Genomic DNA, 20,114 nt, shown 5'->3' on the forward strand with positions numbered 1-20,114 from the left:
ACAATGAGTTTTTGGCACAGTATAAAATTCCTTTAACACCAGGGGACAATGCAAAAGTTGTTGGTGCAGTATCTCCTGAAATCTGTATGCTGTTTAGACATCAGAAAAGAAGTAACATTCAACAATGGTCCCTACCTACTATAGTAAGTTCTTATGTAGGAAATATTTGTTTTTCCCTTAACTCACAAAGCCAATTTGTGCTGTTTTGGAAACATTTATTGTCTTCTGGAGAATTGTAGAGACAAGCACAGTCAGATTTATATAATACATTTTATTCTTTTAATGGCAAAATTCCATGTTCACAAATGTAAGTTTTCCTATAAAAAAAACCCCCTGTTTTACATCATTCAAGAAAGAAATGGAACTTTATATTGACTCAGTCCGATTTTCTATTAAGCAAAAAGCAGTTAAAACTGAAAATTTTTAAATGTTTGAATATTTTTATGTAAATCTACATTAAGCCCCCCTAGTGTGCATCTATTTGTTACATTTATTTTGTATTTTCTTGTATATTCTAATAATTGTAACATACTTTTTGTTGTTGTTAATATATATATATATATATATATATATATATATATATATATATATATATATATATATATATATATATATATATATATATATATATATATATATATATGAAACAAAGGCAGTTCCGGGTCACATGACCAATCAAATTCTCCGGAAGTGAGGTAAGTGCTTCTGAGGTGAGGTGGATTGTGGGACATTGTTGTGCCATATTGACACACGACTGAAGGAAATGGACGCGGGTTTTTTCCGCGTAAGTCTTACTTTTTTCTTCAAATAGCGCACTTTAAAGTTTCAGTATGATGTTTTAGATATGTAATTTGCCAGTCAGCTGGTGGTTTATAATGTTTTAAGACTGGATTTAGTCCTTATGATAGTGTGGCTGTAATGGCGGCTGCGTGAGAGAAACAGAAAATACTCTGGAACAACTTCGACAAGATTCAACAGATTAAAACAAATTAACGTGTTACATTTAATATTTTCGATTTATTCATAAAAAAAGCCCATATAACATCGAGTCAGCTGTGTTCTTGTATCCAGTCAATGTCATGTGCCTGAGTTAGCTTGATATTAGCTGCGCCGCACAAAATACAGACTAAATCAGTCATGCGTACATACAATAATATTTTGTGTAAATCACTTATTTTAATTTAAAGATTAGATTACACTCATCATAAGTATCAAACTGAAACGTCTTACTCTGAAATAATAAGCTAAATCTCAGATTAGCCTGTATTACATACTTCATAAAGTGATAGTTCACCCAAAAATGAAAATTCTCATCATTTACTCACCCTCATGTCATCCCAGATGTGTATGACTTTCTTTCTTCATCAGAACACAAATGAAGAATTCTATAAGAATATCTCCGCTATGTAGGTCCTCACAATGCAAGTGAATGGTGACCAGAACTTTGACGTTCCAAAAAGCACATAAAGACAGCATAAAAGTAATCCATAAGACTCAAGAGGTTAAATCCATGTCTTCTGAAGTGATCTAATCAGTTTTGGGTGAGAACGGACCAAATTGTAGCTCCTTTTTCACTATAATTCTTGACATTAGCAGTCTCCTTAGTAATCATAATTGTATGATGTACAGTGAAAAAGGAGTTACATTTTGGTCTGTTCTTACACAAAAACCATTGGATAGCTTCAGAAGACAATGATTAAACCACTGGAGTCATGTTGATTTCTTTTATGCTGCCTTTAAGTGCATTTTGAAGCTTAAAAGTTTTGGTCACCATTCACTTGCATTGTATTTACCTACAATGCTGAAATATTCTTCTAAAAATCTTTGTGTTCTGCAGAAGTCAGTCATACACATGTGGGATGGCATGAGGCTGAGTAAATGATGAGAGGGTTTACTTTTTTTGGGTGAACTATCCTTTTAACCTCAGAGTACATTTGTAATGCGGTAAATGTATCATATTCTGGTTGAACAATGTATTAACCAAGTTCATGTTGTTTCAGGGCACCAGTGCGGAGCAGGATAACCGCTTCAGCAACAAACATAAGAAGCTGCTGAAGCAGCTGAAGTTTGCAGAATGTATGGAGAAGAAGGTATAAAACATCATGAACCAAGTGTTTCATTTTCACTTCGTGCTAATTTCCATGAGAAAAAAATGATGCTATTTAGACTTCAAGAAAGAAATGATGTAAAAATACTGACAGTCATCGCTTTCATATTAAGTGATATAAAACCACTTTTAGGATTTTGGTAACACTTTACAAAAGGTTCTATTTGTTAAAATTAACTATTGCATGAGGTATCATAAACTAAAACTGACTTTTATTACAACATTTTTAAATCTGTAATGCTAATTTATGAAAATAGAGTTGTTCATCATTTGTTAGTTCATAATCCATGTAAACACATACAAATTTTGATGTTAAAAATGCTGATAAGTTAAAATTAATATTAACCATTATAAATAAGCACAGTACAAATATTGTTTATTGTTACTTCATGTTACCTTATGTAGTTAGCCAATGTGAACAAATACAACCTTCTTGTTAAGTGTTACCAGGATTTCTTTATCCAGACTAAATGTGATCGTGTTTTAGATGGTTTTGACATGGTCTTTTTTTCAGAGTGAATTAAACTTAAATATAGAAAAGAAATACCTCACAGCAAGGTCGGTTGAAATTATTGTAGGTATAGCAAACATACAGGATAATGTGTGAACATGCAGATAAACAAATTCACACTAATATGTGAAAGACAATATGGTGTAAGACATTACAACATGTCAAAATATTAAACCAGTTTGAAGTGCTCAGATACATCAGCTGTGTTTTACAATGGGCCCTGACTACTCTTAAAATAGAATAACGCTGGCTTTTTTTATTTTTTTATCTGGTGTATTGAATTACATCCTGCATTCTTCATGAGTGTTTTTAATGTGCTGTTAGGTGGATATGACCAAGGTCAACCTGGAAGTCATCAAACCCTGGATCACCCAGCGTGTGACGGAGATCCTTGGCTTCGAGGATGATGTTGTCATAGAATTTGTCTTCAACCAGCTGGAGGAAAAGGTAGACTTTACAGACTCTGCTCGTCCCATTGTCTTTTCACACATGCTGGAATCATGTCTTTAATGTGTTTTGTTCTGTGGGAGGATAAGAGAAGGTTTGAGGAACAATGAGTAACTTGACATTTATTAGAAACATGTTTGACATGCGTAGATGTAACAGCAGAAAACGCCTAACATCACAGTCTAAGTTTCTGTCTGGTTTATAAAAAGTCAGAAAATGGGGTAAAGAATGATATTCTCTCTCTCTCTCTCTGAAGATATGATTTGTGACATCGTTCCTTCTGAACAGCAATGTTCTAATGTTGATGTGATTTATGATTTAAAAGGCCTGAACCAATATGGATCTTATTCCTTGCATCTGAAGTATAGCACCAACTCCTAATTAGATCTCACCTGAGCCCAAAGTCTCTGAATCCAACTCTCCCTTGATGATGAGCTTTATTTTTTGAGGTGAGTTATAAGCAGGGATTGACATTGTGCCAGTGGTAGAGTCATTTCAGCTTTATCATTTGTGCCTTTTTTTTTTTTTTTGCAATACATCTTAAACACAAAGGCCTGAATACTATTCTTTGGAGCCAACATACAACCATTACAATGTAAAGAAAATAAAAAAGTTACATTGCATGCGAGATGCTAATGCCATACGAAACCAGGGTTTTGGTGGCACCAAATGGGAGTTTTTTTTCACAATCTTAAGTCAGTCAATTATCGGATCAGTCGAAATGAGTAGTTCAAGAATAACATGGTTTGTCTCAGTAATTTTCTCTGTACAGTTATGAATTTGAGCAATGTGGAATGAATAACAAGAGAGACAAGTGACAGTTTGTGTTTTCGTTTGTTTAGATAAGCTCTGTTTAGCTTCTGTTGTAATCTCTAAAGATGTGATTTTTTCAGGATTCTTTTGCTGGGATTCCAGAGAGGTATTTGCTTGTGTTAATGAACTCTTTCGTTGTTATTATTCACAAATACATAAAGGTCTTGCTATTCCCTCGTATGAAGAGTTGCTTCCACTTCTCATAATATCATAGCCTTACAGTACCTTAACAATCATTTTAGGATGGGGAGGGGGGTACTCAGTCCTGCTACTAGAGATTTACTCTCCTGCAGAGTTCAGTTCCAGCCCTGTTCTAACACACCTGTAATTTTCAAGTAAAGGTTTTGATTAGCTAGTTTGGGAGTGTTTGATTTGTGCTTGAGCTAATCTCCACTGAGAGAGAGATCTCCAGTAGCATGATTAAGCATCCCGGTGTTTGGTGGATCGCTTAGATTTTCCTCTTCATTTGTTGTAAATAAAGCCTTTTCCATGTCTTGTGTACTCATTATTGCTTGTTCGTTTCTTGCAATTTAGATAAATGATATAGCATTAAACTCAAGGTGATTGAGTGTGATGCAGTAGTGAGGCGGAGGCCAGCCAATGGAGCGCCTTTCTCCGCCCCCCAGCCCACAGAGCCTGCGCCACTCACACTGAAGACAACCGGACTGTTCTTGCTTTGTGGGGTTTTGATGCACTCTGTTTGTGGACTGTAATGTTTCTATCTCTCAGGAGTTTGATATTGCACAGGAAGAGACAGCCCTAGTGGTTGGGAGGGTGTTATTTGCTCATTGACGAGGGAATGTGAACTGGGAGGGTACATCCCAGTTCAGAATATATCACGTAACCATGTATTGCATGCTCAAAGGGAGTTCATTTATTTAAGATTGTTTTTTTTTTTTTTTTGTCCTTCTGTTGCATCATTTCTTTATCACCCCGGTTTGAGTAAAAAATAACATTCAGCATTTGCTGCAGTTTGTTTTAGAGACTTTTCTGTGGCCCACAGGCACCGGGTCTTGTGGCTCAAAGGCAGTTCTTTAAGGTATAGGGGCATAGTTTCCCCAAAAATGAAAATTCGATCATGATTTATTCACCCTCATGTTGTACCAAACCTGTATGACTTTCTTCCATAGAACACAAAAGTAGAAATGTTAGGGACTGACCCTCTCCGTCACCATTCACTTTCATTGCATTTTTTTTTTTCCTCCATAAAATTAAAGTGAATGATGATGGAGACTGTCAGACCTTTGTGTTCCATGGAAGCAAAAGTAATATGAGTTTGAGACAACTTGAGGGTGAGTAAATTATGGCTGAATTATTATTTTGGGTGAACTAACTGATGTTTAGAAAGAACAGTTCTAGGTAGACTTTCAGAGTTCTTATTCTACCAGTTCTGTTTCAGGATTAACTGCTTGGTTTCCTCCCCTCTCTTTTCCTCCCTGCTGTTTGTGTTGCAGAATCCAGATGGAAAGATGATGCAGATTAATTTGACTGGGTTCCTGAATGGAAAGAATGCCCGGGAGTTCATGAAGGACCTCTGGCCGCTCTTGCTAAGCGCTCAGGAGAACATTGCTGGTATCCCATCTGCCTTTCTGGAGCAGAAGAAAGAGGAGATCAAACAGAGACAGGTGATACACCTGCGACCCCACACCCATACATCCTTACTGTGGTTGTTATTATATAGCTTGGGCACTCGTTATCAAGAAATGTGTTGCAGTAAGATCTTCTGTAATTGTGTACAAATGTTTGAAAATTGCATCATGAACGAGTTTAAACCTGCACTATGTAACTTTTGGGCCTCTAGTGGTTGAAGCGTAAAACTGCAGAGGAACAATTTACTTCAGTTGTGATTCGGCACTGTTCTGCAGCGCGTATTAATTTCATGGTTTGAGGATGGGGAGTAGGGATGCCGCGGTGCCAGTTTTTGACAGTGAGATTACCGTCTGAGAAAAAAAAAAACACAGTTAACCGGATTTACGATTATTTGACATTTTTCTTATACAATAGCACCGATGCAAAAAATGCATAACATAACTGAACAGTTGCGGTTAAATTAACTGTGACATTTTTAATTGCGGTTAATTGTGAAACTGCATAATCGTGGCATCCCTAACGGGGAGACTACCTGTGGAGCTGAGTCATGACGAGATATTTTCATGTTGATATGTTACTCGCTTTAACATTTTTAACCAATATATTACTTTGAGGAAGATAAACAATACTCAATAATAATAAGATAAACAATAATTATATTTTAATATTATGTTTTACGCACTACACAAATCGCAGTGTTTGTATTGTACTACACATCAATTTAAGAGGTGAAACTCGTGATATGACTGATATGAGTTCAGTTGAAGACACTACATTTTTATTAGGGATGGGCACAAGTACTCGGAAGTGACAGCAATAAATGATCATGAAAACGATGATCGAAAATTAAAATGCTTGATGTGACTTTTCACTGAATTCAAAATTGTGACAACTACCTGTCAACTATACACTACGTATCAAAGAGGGGCCTTCATTTTCAGCGGTACCTTGATTTTCAACAGAGACATCTCATTGCAGCCAAACTGATAAACGATGCTGCAAAGCTGACGTTTGTTTTACAGGTTTACGATAATCAAAAGAAAGTTTAATCCACCGTGTTTTGAACATCTGTCTCTGCACACACTTGCTAAACAAGTTTTATTGTCATATAATGTAGAAACTTGGACTCAATGTATATTATTTCATAAAAGCGAAGGTTTATCATTGACAATAAATCTCCTTTGGTGCCTACAAGTTTGCGTGACACACCTGCGTCTCAGCTAAATCAGAGCTGAAGATTTCCTTGTTCCTTGAGAGTTGTTAGTCCAACATAAAGTGGCGTTCCATTGCAGTTTTCCCAGTATGAAGTTTAAAATTCCACGTTAAATGGGAGGAAGCATGAATCATCACAGCAACAAACTCCAACAGAGCACAGCGTGACTTTCTGTTCAGGGCAGAGATGGCGCTCTACACTCTGGAGAAGCGCACGAGCGCACACAAGGCGAACTCTTTATTTCGGGCATCTAGATGGAGCACAGCTGAATCTAACAGAATGCAGGGTCTTCAAAACTATTTTCAACTGAACACTTCGTTTTAAAAATGCATTGGTTATGGCATCACGGAAACCACGGTTTGCAGATACACGGTTCAGAAACAGTGGTGTGCACACTTACTAAGCTTATTACGGTAACCCGAAGGAAGAACAGAGATGCATGTTCTGAGCATTATTTCATTGAATTGACCAGCGAATCTTCACAATGACAAAATATTATGCGTTCTAATTTGATTTTGTCCTCTTTTCTACTTATTGTAACAGACTACATTATAACAGCCTATGTTAATGAATAGCCGTTGGAACAATGAGACACAATGCAGCAGCCAAAGACGTATGACATACAGTATATGTACATGCTGTATTTGTACATGTCTATGTGCCCCCCACCAAGTATTCGTTGAGACAAAATGCCCATCCCTAGTTTTTATATTACAGTCTACAGCCTCAGTGGACAATGCAAGTGAACCGTAACGCTACTACAGTAGGTCTATGCACTGCAAACAGTAAGACTGTAATAAAAAAATGGCAAACGAGGATTCAGTAATGATGAGGATAAAATATACTTTATTAAACGAAAATAATTTGCAAAAATATGCAATAAAACAATTACAATAATAAATGTTTAATCATTTGTTTGGAAGTACTGTAGTTACAACAGAGAGACGGTTACACAATAAACAAATTAATATACATTACTGCACTAAGAAATCTGTATTTTATAAACAACTTGAGATGAGCATACATTCATGGGGGACCAACTTGTCCGTATAGTGCCTTTTAGATCTATTTAAACAGGCTATCTGCTAAAAGGATAAAATGGCAATGTCCGTACATTGATGTATTGCTCAAAGTATTCTATTGGCTCACACTTGCTTGCTAAATTTAGACCATTATGTCTTCATCAGACAAAAAAAAAAGACACAATTTGGGAATCTCGAAACTGCAGCAGTGTATTAAAATACTCAGAAGTCATGAATGTTAGTAAACATGTAACAGTAACTTCACAGAAAAAAACAAACGTATAAACACCGTGATTGGTAAATACATGAGTAATGTTCAATTCATTAAAGCATGACAACCATTATAAGCTTCAACAACCCCTCCATAAAACATAGCCAAGCATTATAGCAGGTTATCAGTTCACCAAACAGTTAAATCCATGAGTGATTTCACTCCACTGTTGTTCTGACTGCTGAAACTGAGACTGGACTGACTGAACAGCAGTCCACTGTTCCTGCTTCTCACAACACAGCTGCAGTGTTTCCCACAGGATTTTGTGAGACTGTGGTGGGTGGACCTCAGACCCTCTAGAGGGGTCCAGGGGCATGCTCCCCAGTAAGAAAATATTTTCTACATTTTAAAGTTAAATGCATCAATCTGTTGCACTTTGAGGTAAAATTAAGAGGCTAGATCTTTGAAGAACTTGATGCTCTTGTAAACAATTTTGTGCTCTAGTAGTAATTTAATCAAGACGGTAACAAACCACAAGAAAGATGTTCTGTTTTCAGTCAGGGACTGTAAAGAGAGTAAAGCCACTTTCACACCACCAGTGACATCGCGTGAGACAGCGTCACCATCCCATTCATTTTCATTGAGAGCACAGCGACTTCCGGTGACACGAGCTGTCGCGACCGTTGGTAACAGAGATCGCCGTGGGAAGCGACAAGTTGAGAAAATGTAAACTATGAAAATGACGAGCGACATTCGCGAATTACTACTAATGAAAGTGAAGACAGTGTAGCTCGCGTCATCCGTCTCCAGGCAGGATGAGTATGAGATACTGGAGTCGACTTGAGTGCAGGCTAGACGGAGAAGATATGAGTTTTTGTGAGCGATTTCACTGTTTTATATCATTTGTCTGTAACCAAATCCATGGATATGGCCTAATAAAATGATGCGTGGAAAACCGTGTCGGCATTCTGAGTTAGTTTGATTCATATATTGATATAACGTCCGTCTTTAATGATATTACGCATTAAGCACTGCTGCAGGTTATATAAAACACTCATAAGTAAAACACGCAGAATGTGCATTTTTAGAGACAAAAGAACTGATTCTGTGTCAAATTAGAATGATATCTTAGTTTTATCGGCAGTATCATCTGTAAACAGCATTTCAAACACTACTATGACCAGTTGTGTAGTCCACCAATAACGTTAGGAACACCAACCAGCAACACAGATCGCAAAGTCTAGAGACGTGCCACCCCGTGTCAGGGCTCAACGCTAAGGATTTTTTCTACTGGACCAATCGGGCCAGTGCTTCAGATTTTTACTGGCCCTGCCAAAATTTTCACTGACCCCAACACAAAAATGATAAATAGCTGTTTGTACTATCATGGCTTTAAAAATGTGTCCGAAGATAAATATTTTTTTATATATATTATGTTTTTAAGACAATGTCCCGCAAAATTGAATCACATTTATAATTTGCAAGATATGATTTATGCCTTATGTAATCCCATATAAACGCTTTACAGATATAAATCATATTAACCTCAGCCGTCCTGCCATTTACACGAGATTTTAAGCGAAGAGTCCTGTTGTGCAGATGATGGGTTTTCGGTCACCCATTTAGTCATGCTGTCATGCAACTTTCGCCCATGTGTAGTGTATTCACACACAGGATCAAAGATTTAATCACTGAGTTAAAGATGTGATTATTGGCTGAATGTAATAAACATATGAATTCCTGAGAAGAGACTTGCTACCAAATCGGTTGTGACGTGTAATATACATTAGGGAGATATTAGGCCTAATATGTGAATTAAGAATATGTATATAACTTGAAATCAGACAACCTAAAGACCAACACAGACTGATGCACAAAAACAAAAATACCTGTACAATCCAGAAATGAGAAGTATAACAGGTGTTTCATGAGGATGATATGAAGTAGACTGTTTTGAATATTCATCTTCACCCTGCAGCTGAACATCTCTGAAAATAATAGCTAATAGCCATAGTGATTTTGCTTCTTTTCATATCAAACGCTATTATGTCGAATTAATGATTACGTTTTGAAACTAACCTAATTAAATCTGTACTTACATTTTGGATAAATGTTTTGGATAAAATGAGAGAAAATTTGCTCTCTTTTTTGACAGTGGGAATAAAACTTGCGCTCTGTGCCTTATTGAGAGCGCATGCACATTAAACAGTCTATGCTGCACAGAGAGATATGATGATGAGACATATACGCGGAGAGACATGGATTTTCAGTCCTATAGAATGTAACTGATTTTTTTTGTGTTCCAATGTGTGGATTACTGCTTTTCACCAACATGTAAAAACGAAAAATGTGGTGATTTCGCGCACTGTGAACACGGAATGTGCGGGGATACTTAAAATGTTGCACAAGACGTGCAATCCCGCTACGAAATTCATTAAGTGGGGTTTTTTTTCTTCTATTTTCTACACATTGGTAATAGCTACTGCTAAGACTCTTGGAAAAGTGCGAGGACCGTGCTAGGAGAGTGCACTCGGTGTCTGCATGGTCTTGTGCGTGCACGCGACTGTGCCTTGGCGCGTCCAGCATATTATGCGCTCGCGCATCTTTGCGAGCTAAATAGAATCGCGCTCGCTCCTCGGTTAGAATACTTCGTTTGCTCAGTGTAATTGTTGTGCTCTCTCACTTGTTGTTTTCTTGCACTAATGTTGTAAATGCAGCACTGGCCCCAGGCCATCGGGCAGTCCTTGTTGTCAAGCCCTGTGTGTGAACGGGGCTTAAGCCCTTGTGTCATTGCCCACACAGGGCTTCAGCCACCCCTTGAATTCAGGGATTAACTCCCATTTTTTTCTATACTTTTGGGAGTGTATTTTAGAGTGACATGTTTTGAATATGTGTGTAATGTCCAAGGCTGTGTGTATTTGTATTTATATTTGTATTTGCATTGTGTATATAAGTTTAATAAATTTTAAAGTGTATTATTATGTGTTTGTATAAAGTACAATGTACAGTCTAAATAAATGATCTGAATTCAGAGTGTTTAGATACGGGAATGAACTAAACCCCTTTGATAGTGAGTGATAACCGCATGAGAAGAATAAAAATCAAATGAAACGTCAAATTAAATTGTTTAAAACAAAAGGAGCAAACAATACAGATTAGTGATTGGTCCTTAGCAACACTGTTTGTGCATGCGCAGCTCAATCACGTCTATGTCAGCTGCCGTGCGGTCAACTGAATGTGCTGCTGCTCTCTGCCACATACTGAACAGAGTAGACGCAGAGAGAGATGTACTGGCGACTCTCTTCTATGAAAAGTAGCTATGGTTTGTCCAAAAAGTCGCTAGATTTGTCGCTAGGTGCTTTTTGGAATAACTGATTGGGAGTGAGAGATGCTTTGCCGAAGCAACAGCGCAAAACACAATGTTAGAGATCTTTTATGTTATAATGAGAAGTGTAAAAATATTTTCGTTCATTATGAAACTGTGGCGGGACAAATGATACTGAGGCGGGCTGCCACAGTCTAGGTAATTAATGGGAAACACTGCAGCCGGACCTTCTTTCTGAGCTTACAGACAGCTCACAAGTAAGTAAACACAAGGATGAATGACGCATGCCAGCATTTCGCACCATATCCGACCCAACTACTCTAAGTAAAAATCTTCATTGTAAACTTACCATAGTGAATAGGAGTAAGACAAGGACAGGTTTTTGAATGTGGATTTTTTTTTTATGTAATCACTCAATAATGAACTTGTTAATTGTAACCAAAATAATCTTACATAGTGCAGCTTTAACAAATTGTATATTGTTCACTGTTTCAGATCGAACAGGAGAAACTCGCTTCTCTGAAAAAGATTGATGAAGATAAAAGGGAGAAAGAGAGCAAGGAAAGAGCTCAGTCCAAAAGCCCTAAACGGTTGGTCTTGGACCTCTGTTTGCTTGACAAATGGATTAACATATTTGTTTGTGCAAAACAATTTTACATTTTAATTTATTATTTAATGCAATTTATTTGGTTTATCTTACTGAATTTTTTATATTGATGTAAATTAACCTTATTGTTTTTTTTTTTCCGGTTCACCTTTGACCCCAGGAGGAGGTCCCGCTCCCCTGTGAAGCGGGATCGTAAAGCCAGTCCCTCTCGGTCTCCTCGCCGAAAACCAAGTCCAGCTGCCTCGCCGCCTTCTAGTCCACCTAATAATAAAGAAGAACCAGAGCAAGAACCGGACCAGTCAGAGAGCTCCAAACCAGAACCGCTTGTCCAGGAGGCTTCCTCTACCAGGTAACAATGATAACCTGACTCTGCACTATGGCATCTTAATATCTTAGTCCTTCAAGCTGTTTCTAACCCCAGTAGGACTTGGAAGTGCTGTTTATAACAGTGCAACCAGGGCCGTATTAACGCACGGGCTTGCCCCGGGGCCGGCGTCTGCAGGGGGCCCCGAACTCCCAGGGGGAGGGCCCAGTCGCGGCATCCTCCATTCCGTCAATGTTCTCGGGAGGGCACATATGTAAACGCGTTCAGCAGGAGACGCTGACAAATCATGTTTTTGTTTTACCTGTCAGTGATGTAGTGGGTGAGGTGAAGCCAGACTCCATGTCTGAGGCTGTGAAAGAGAAGTCTCCAGAGAAAATATCAAAATCGGAGGACAAGCCCAAACCCAGAGAACGGGACCGAGACAAGGATGGACGCAGAGATAGACCACGCCACCGTTCTCGTTCCCGATCACCTCGCTCTCGCAGACGACCCAGATCACGCTCCAGGTGAGTCTCTTTTCTTGTGTCTGTGCATACTTGTCTCTGGACCTTTAGATCCATGATGTTGGGATCTGCATCACTTGTCACAGCATGAGTTAAATGTCAGAGGAATATTCTTCAAAGATTTTTCCTCCTAGTTCCATTTGCTTAGGTATCTGCTAATGTGCTTAAAGCCCAATCAAATACTGTCTTTGGTGTTTCCAGGTCGTTCTCTCCTCGCCGCAGATCAAGTCCCAGGAGACGAATCTCTCCAAGACGTAGGAGTCCCCCTAGACGCCACCCTCCACCTAGACATCGACGCAGCCGGTCACCTGTCCGCAGGTCAGTCTGTTTTTGAGTGACGCATAAAGTGCCTAGAGTTTGTAAATGTTTTTTTTTTTTTTTTATGTCTTTGTCTTTTTTATTAGATAGTAAAGTCTGTCTTTTATCTGCTTCACATTAACTGCTGTAGGTAGTCATGCTTCTTTTTTCATCTGAACTCGCACTGTTGCAATTGGTTGTCCACCAGGCGGCGCTCTCGCTCCCGATCCTCCTCAGGCAGTTCTTCATCTCAGTCACCCCAAAAGATTGCAGGTAAGCGTGGGTCAGCCACCCCGCCCAGAAAACTTCCACGCCGCTCAGAACCCTCCAGCCCCTCCAGAAGACGAGGCCCCAGCCCCTCTGGACCAGATACCAGACCTTCAGGTTACACTCCCCTTAAATTTTGCAGTCAGTTTTGCTTGAATGAATCTAAATATGAATTTTTAGAAAAGTGCTTCAAATTAACTTCCTGGTTAATCTGACATGATTCTTCAATTGTGCCAATACCATGTTTTGGCTTATTCTGCTCATTAGATTTGTTTTTAAACGGTGAAATCATTCTGACTGAAATGCATTTGAATATTTTAGCTTTGAAGCACAGGCCTGGTGGAAGGAACAACTCACGCTCTCCTTCTCCCAAACCGAGACGATCCGATGCATCAGAGTCTGGTGAGTGACCGCATTTGTGTGTATGTCAATAACTGTTTGAGAGACAAGTCTGTTAGCTTTACAGCTATTTGCTGTTAAATAAACTAGGAAGTATGCTTTGGATGCATACACCAAGAGGAAAAGGTCTTATAGACTTTGGGGGTTGGATGCAAATCTAGACACTTAGGACTTTCAGGCAAAGCCCCATCTGGCTCTTAATGTTGAGGATACAGATTATTTGAGCTGCTTTTGCCATGTTTTAAACTTGGGTAGGAGTGAGAGAAATATGAAGTCTAACTGAATCTCATCTGTTAATTTAAAAGATGGGGGGTGCGCATGTTATGGGTGTGTATGGCTGTGTTTTTTGCACATAATAGGTGTTTTTTGAGCATGTGGCTGTTTTTTTGGGCAATGAAGGACCCTCCACTGCTTTGCATTTCAGAGGGGGAGAAGGTGGGCAAAGAGTCAATGGCAGATTCTGTCCAGCAGCGACGTCAGTATCGCAGACAGAATCAGCAATCCTCCTCAGGTTGTCACCTTTTTTTATTCCCATTACACTCGTTTGTCCTCACCTACCTTCTCTCTTTTTTATGCTCTCTCACACCTGTGTGCACCTCTGCATGCACCTGTGACTCATGTGGGATGTGGATAATGAACGCTAGTAGCTATTTGATGTAGAGCTGGTTACTAATGTGACTTAAACATATAATCTGTTTTTTGTTATCAAACACAGGTTCATCCTCTTCCTCAGAAGATGAAGGTCCAAGGCGGCAGAACAGGGGGGCAGCTGCCAGAAATGGAGACATTAGGAGGAGGAAGCGGAGCCATTCAGCTGCATCACCACGGAGGCGGCACAGAGATGCATCCCCAAGGTGAAAATCAGCAATATTTGCATTTATTCTACATTTGCATTTGACACAGGTTGCTCACTACTGAAATGGTTTGTTCGCTCTGAACTTACGCCTCATCTTACACCCTCTCTCTCTCTCTTCAGAAAGAGACGTTCTCCATCACCTGCTGGTCGTAGACATCGCTCCCCCTCTCCTCGCCGCCGCAGGTCACCCTCTCCCCCAAGACGCAGGTAAAATCCAGAGTTATTGTATAGTTTCTGGAGGTTTTGGGTTGTGAAGATGCTTTGACTCCGACGTCTTCCCTTTCACATGTTTCTCCGGTTCCAGATCTCCATCCCCACTTCCTCGACGCCACTCTCCCGCCATTCAGCGTCGCTACAGCCCCTCCCCTGTCTCAGCTCAGAAAAGACGCCCATCAGTGTCTCCCCCTCCCAAGCGCAGAGGGTCTCCTTCACCTGTGCCCAGACGCAGAGGGTCTCCATCCCCTGTGACCAAGCGCCGAGGGTCTTCTTCACCTGTCGCCAAGCGTAGAGGGTCTCCCTCCCCTGTGCCCAGACGCAGAGGGTCTCCCTCCCCTGTGGGCAAGCGCAGAGGGTCTCCCTCCCCTGTGGGCAAGCGCAGAGGGTCTCCCTCCCCTGTGGGCAAGCGCAGAGGGTCTCCCTCCCCTGTGGCCAAACGTCACCCCTCTCCCTCTCGTTCCCCCAAGTGGAGTCGTGGTAGCAGTCCAGGAAAGAGACGCACTTCACCCTCTTCTACTTCGCCTCCACCCCGCCACCGTAGAAGTTCTCCAAATCCCTCTGCAGCCCAACGGGGCCGGGACACCCGCTCCTCTCCCCCTCAGCTTGCTACTCGAGTGTCTTCCAGTCCTCAGGGTCGATTTGTCCCTTTTGATTCCTCCCCGCAGAGACAAAGACGTCAGGCATCCCCCCCTCGTGGTTCTAGACCCATTCGCAGGGTTTCACGCACACCAGAACCTCGCAAATCTCAGAGGTATGTTCACAGAACAGCACTGAGTTAAAATAAGCAGCAGATTCAGAAATCTGCCTGAATTTCTTGTTTAGATTAGTTTCTCTGCCTACCATGAGAGGATGTGGCTTTTATTTCTAAAACATAGATGTGCTAATCCCTCATTTACTCTGTTCCTGTCTTTTTGCAGTGGTTCTCAGAGCCCCCAGCCGGTAAGGAGGCAGGTTTCTCGATCCCCATCTGCTTCTCCTCCTCCGGTGGCTCACAAGCGGCCTGCTTCAGTTTCTCCCTCTCGTTCTGCTAGTCGCTCCCCACTTCCACCTCCCAAAAAGAACAGCAGTGTTTCCCCAACTCCATCACCTAACAAGGTTTGTCACACATGCCCAAGCTTTGGACTCACTTGCCCTAGACTGTTGGGTCCAGAGAGGGCTCGAAAAAGAGAAGCAATTTTGTTTTGTGTTTGTTTCCAGAGTTTTCAACAGTTCTGTATTAGAGTATAAATGGGTCTGTCATCAATGCATAAAGAATTGCAGGTGTGTCTATAAAAGCAGTTGAAATTATTTTGTTTTTAAATGGTAGTGGAAATACAAAATTATAGTTATCATATTATCATTGTTGCTCATCCATTTCTACATGGTCCAGAGAAGTCAAAACATTTTTTTTTCTTAATTCGACAGAACTCGGATGTAGAAGCTGGTAAGAAGAAGAAAAAGAAGAAAGACAAGAAACATAAGAAAGATAAAAAACACAAGAAGCATAAAAAACAGAAGAAGGAGAAGGGGGGAGAAGAGAAAAGTGGAGCGGTGGAAGGAGGTCTTGGACAGGAGGCAGAGCCAGACTCTGACCAGAAAAAGGTGAAGTTACACTTTTAACCTGCTGTCTGAACAATAAGGACAAAAGCAGTGATGTCCTTTTATTTCTTCAGTAATATTATATAACAGTATCTTTGACAACTTACTGTCTTCTATTTTACTATGTTTTTCTATCATATTTAGACTTCAGACGTTTGACTGCAGTTTTAACAAACACAAAGCAACTTCTACTAGAGTGAAGATTTCGAACGTCATTAATGTGAAAGCCTAAATGTAATGTCATGCCTGATTTTAATGAGTCAGACATAATTAATGCTACCTTTCTTGAAGGAATCAGAAAGCGAAGTAGAAGACAGTTTGGATGATCTAGAGAAGCATCTGCGTGAGAAAGCTCTCCGCTCTATGAGGAAGGCCCAAATGTCTCCATCTTCTCAGTCCTGAGGAGAAATCTGCCACACCTCTATTACACTCTCTGCATTTTAAATGTTTGATGTTGATTCAGCTTTAGAATGTACAAATTGTTAAAATGCACCCTAGAATTTTTTTTTTTTTTTTTTTGGATTTATTATTATTTGGCATGTTTATTGCTGGAGTTTTATGATGCTCGATTTGTGATCGAGCAGCTGATGTTTCTGGATCACCTTTTGTCCTCTTCTCCACTCTTAAATACTGTCAAGAACCGTTTATCCAAAAACAACCTTTTTTTTTTTTTTTTTGTCCCCAGACCCCCTCCTGTTGCTTTTACTGTTATGATGAAACATATAAGGAAAACTCATTTGCAGTTCTGAGTTAAAAATTTACAAGTTAGCTTATGGATTCTCTCAACTTTGGCAGGACTTTTTATGAGAGTTTTGTTTGCATGGATAGCAGACTTAAGTGTGCTTGTCCTCTTGTGTGCATGATCTATACCAAAAGACCCAATGAGCTGTGAGAGCTCATCCAGCAAGCTGCTCTCAATTCATCTGAGCATTGGGGAAACTCTCGAGAGCTCTACTGTGCACAAGAGAACAAATCAGAAATGTCTGTTTTCATCCTTTATTTTTTGCATTCTATTTTTTGTAACCTAAGTTGTGTTTAAAATTGTTGAACCTTGCCGTAAATTCTGGCTTTAAACAGTCACATTAAAATGAAAGAAAATATTTATTTTTGTCTGTTATTTTGAGTAGCTTGTGTGGGGTTTACATCTGCTCCATATTTGTTCGAGGTTGTCCGAGGTGATAAAAATGAGAAATCTTTTAAAAATCTAGTTTAAAACACGCGTCGTTCATAAAAATGTAATCTTTGCATCCAATTTGGTTTCATACATTTTTAAAAAACACCTACAAAATTCTACAAAAAAAAAATAAATAAATATATATATAATATAATGGTATATATGTTTGTCATGTGGAGTAACTATCCTCCTCAGACCCAGCCATTAATTTTTGTCCTCTGTAGAGGACATTTTGATTTTCATATTTCTTCAATATCATACATGCCACAGTTGTAAATCAGTATCTTAAAGTGGACACCCTGGACTTGACATGACATCTTCCTCTCGAGCCTTAAAAATTTCTATCACAATTCAGCACATTTGAGGAGAAAATATTAACATTGTGTACTATTTTGTACTTTATAATTAATATTTGTTTTTCAATTTTTTCATATAAATACATATCTCAAGGGGAAAAAAAGAGTTTCCAAAACAGGATATGGTTTTGTTTTACAAGAAAGGCATTGGTTTCTTCAATTGCCTCTGCAGGGGACATTAGGACTCAATACTTGTGTTTTCACCTATTGGGTGTCAATGCAGGTGAATTGAAAAACAATAAAATAAGCATATTTCTATAAAATATGGGATATTCCTATGAAATGAGATTGCTATTCTAGAGTGTTGACAAACACTCATTATAATTGAACACCGATTAAATGCTAGCACTGCTAATTCATGTGTACATGAGTGCATAAAAAAATAAAATAAAATCTTTTTATGTATTAAATAAAAATTAGCACAAAACTTAAAACTTGAGTTTTGAATGGGGTAAAAAAAAATCCTTCATTTTTGTAGTCACTGAGTCATTGGGACAACAAATAATATGTATAGCAATAGAATATATGTAAATATTCCTATTTTATTTGGTGTCCTCTCTCTCTCTCTCTCTCTCTCTCTCTATATATGTAGACACTATTTTGACATTAAACAAAAGGAAATTTCCAAAACTTTTTGCTGGGTCTAAGGAGGCTTTCAAGTATACACGACTTAATTCATTTCAAAAAGGTTTGCAAACACATTTTCAAGGAATTTATTATTTTACAAATATGGATTTTTTAGTCAAGAATATCATGAAGTTTTCTCAAGGTTACACCAGATGACCTGAACTAAATGTGCCTTTTAATAAAAATGTAAAAATATAAGAATTTTTCTTTTTTTTTTTTTTTCTTTTTTCTCATTCAGTTCTAAAGTGGTCTCTGTTTTATGGTTTTTGTCAACATAAAAGGACAACCGACAGCTTAAATGTTGCTTACATCCAAGTTAGTTATACATTACTTTGATATGGTGGACAAAGGTTTTCCAAATATGAATCATATTTCAAAATAATTGTTTCACTACTATTTAAAAAAATATATATATATTAATAAAATATTATTCTGCACTAATCATGCCAACATTTATTTTTTTCCAGAATTTCAGCTTTTATTAAGAGTTTGATTTTTTTGTTTAGAAGCAACTGAGTACGATAACACCACATGCCATTTTAGACTATGCCCCAGAAAAAAATATAAAAATTCCTTTGAACTCAAAAATTAAAGAAATATTCACCATAGAAGGGGTGCGTTCATTATTTAAGAGATCTGAGCGTCACGTCATTGACTCAAGATGCAGTCAGACGTACTTTTCGGTCGGAATTTAGGTGCAATATGAAACTATTCAGGAAACACTAGTTAAAGTGCACTCACACAGGCTGGTCGTGTACCGATTCTGCACGCGGCGGACGGGTTCGTCCCACTCGCTCACGTTCCGTTTGCTCTGCGCATGACATCACTGCCTTAAATACTCCCGTTGAGTTTTCTCCCTCTTCGTCGCCATCCTGAGTGAGAGCTGCAGCGGAGGAGACATAGCGGACGCTATCGGTTTTTCTATATGATGTGTTTCTAGCCGACGGGACCTCGTGGAAATTAATAGCGCGATTGTTGAATCGGGAGAAAAAGCTTATATTCGGTGTTTGACGTGTTTAACGGACTCTTTGTCTGTAGGTTGCGTCTGGAGATACTGCAGTAGTCTGCTATTTGTGTTCGGGAAAGAGGGAAGCGTGAAAGAGGGTGCTGCTGGAAAACTTTTTCGCAAGGGCGAAGAACTAGTTGTGCTGAAAACACGTCTGAGTGAAGGCAAAAGTTCGGGATGTCTCTCTCGGTACCTCAGAACGGTGTGAAGGGGGATAATGAACCCATCATCGAGCTTTTTGTGAAGGTAAGAGGGTCTGCTGACCAAACAACTGCAGTCATATTTTCAAGTAAAGATTAACTCCAGTAATATAGATGTGCTTTCTGATAAGTAATTACCACCTTACGTCAGAAAAGTCGAATTTTCATATTTAAATCACAAAGTGCTGGCTTTTCTTGTAAAATTGTTTGTTGTTATTCTGGTCTATATAGATTAAAGAGTGTACTGGTGTAAAATATATATTATTATTAGCACAATTCGCAGTCAGAGTGACCATATAAACTTGTGTGTGTGTATATATATATATATATATATATATATATATATATATATATATATATATATATATGTGTGTGTGTCGTAAATATGATTCAACCATTGTTTTTACAGTAAGAGGGAATGATGACACTGAGTTGGCCATGTGAATGTCAGAAAGAGGGTGTTG

The 20,114-nt window shown here is 38.9% G+C and overlaps 3 protein-coding genes across 6 annotated transcripts in view; 2 read left to right on the forward strand and 1 right to left on the reverse strand.

The window, feature by feature from the left end:
- Window positions 1-20,114, reverse strand: part of LOC127411583 (reticulon-4-interacting protein 1 homolog, mitochondrial-like) — a 180,361-nt gene that overhangs the window by 11,030 nt on the left and 149,217 nt on the right. The gene's annotated exons all lie outside the window — the stretch shown is intronic.
- LOC127411580 (serine/arginine repetitive matrix protein 1-like) lies at window positions 685-17,391 on the forward strand. 4 transcript variants are annotated; one of them, XM_051647272.1, is made up of 17 exons: window positions 685-784; window positions 2,001-2,090; window positions 2,943-3,065; window positions 5,333-5,503; window positions 11,735-11,829; window positions 12,007-12,195; window positions 12,480-12,677; window positions 12,876-12,992; window positions 13,180-13,355; window positions 13,560-13,640; window positions 14,062-14,148; window positions 14,353-14,491; window positions 14,614-14,700; window positions 14,798-15,460; window positions 15,627-15,804; window positions 16,114-16,290; window positions 16,432-17,391. In XM_051647272.1, the coding sequence occupies exons 1-17, from the start codon at window positions 764-766 to the stop codon at window positions 16,444-16,446; spliced, it is 2,607 nt and encodes an 868-aa protein (XP_051503232.1). In that variant the 5' UTR covers window positions 685-763; the 3' UTR covers window positions 16,447-17,391. The 4 variants fall into 4 exon arrangements, with proteins under 4 accessions (XP_051503232.1, XP_051503230.1, XP_051503233.1 ...); XM_051647270.1 differs by having other exon boundaries at window positions 16,579-17,391; XM_051647273.1 differs by having other exon boundaries at window positions 16,586-17,391.
- LOC127411586 (chloride intracellular channel protein 4-like) overlaps window positions 19,238-20,114 on the forward strand; it is a 67,587-nt gene continuing 66,710 nt past the window's right edge. Inside the window, exon 1 of the mRNA XM_051647283.1 lies at window positions 19,238-19,696. Coding sequence (XP_051503243.1) covers window positions 19,628-19,696 — 69 coding nt within the window. The 5' untranslated portion in view covers window positions 19,238-19,627. The remainder of the gene's footprint in view (window positions 19,697-20,114) is intronic.

This window comes from Myxocyprinus asiaticus, chromosome 20 (genome assembly GCF_019703515.2).
Source record: "Myxocyprinus asiaticus isolate MX2 ecotype Aquarium Trade chromosome 20, UBuf_Myxa_2, whole genome shotgun sequence".
Taxonomy (NCBI): domain Eukaryota; kingdom Metazoa; phylum Chordata; class Actinopteri; order Cypriniformes; family Catostomidae; genus Myxocyprinus; species Myxocyprinus asiaticus.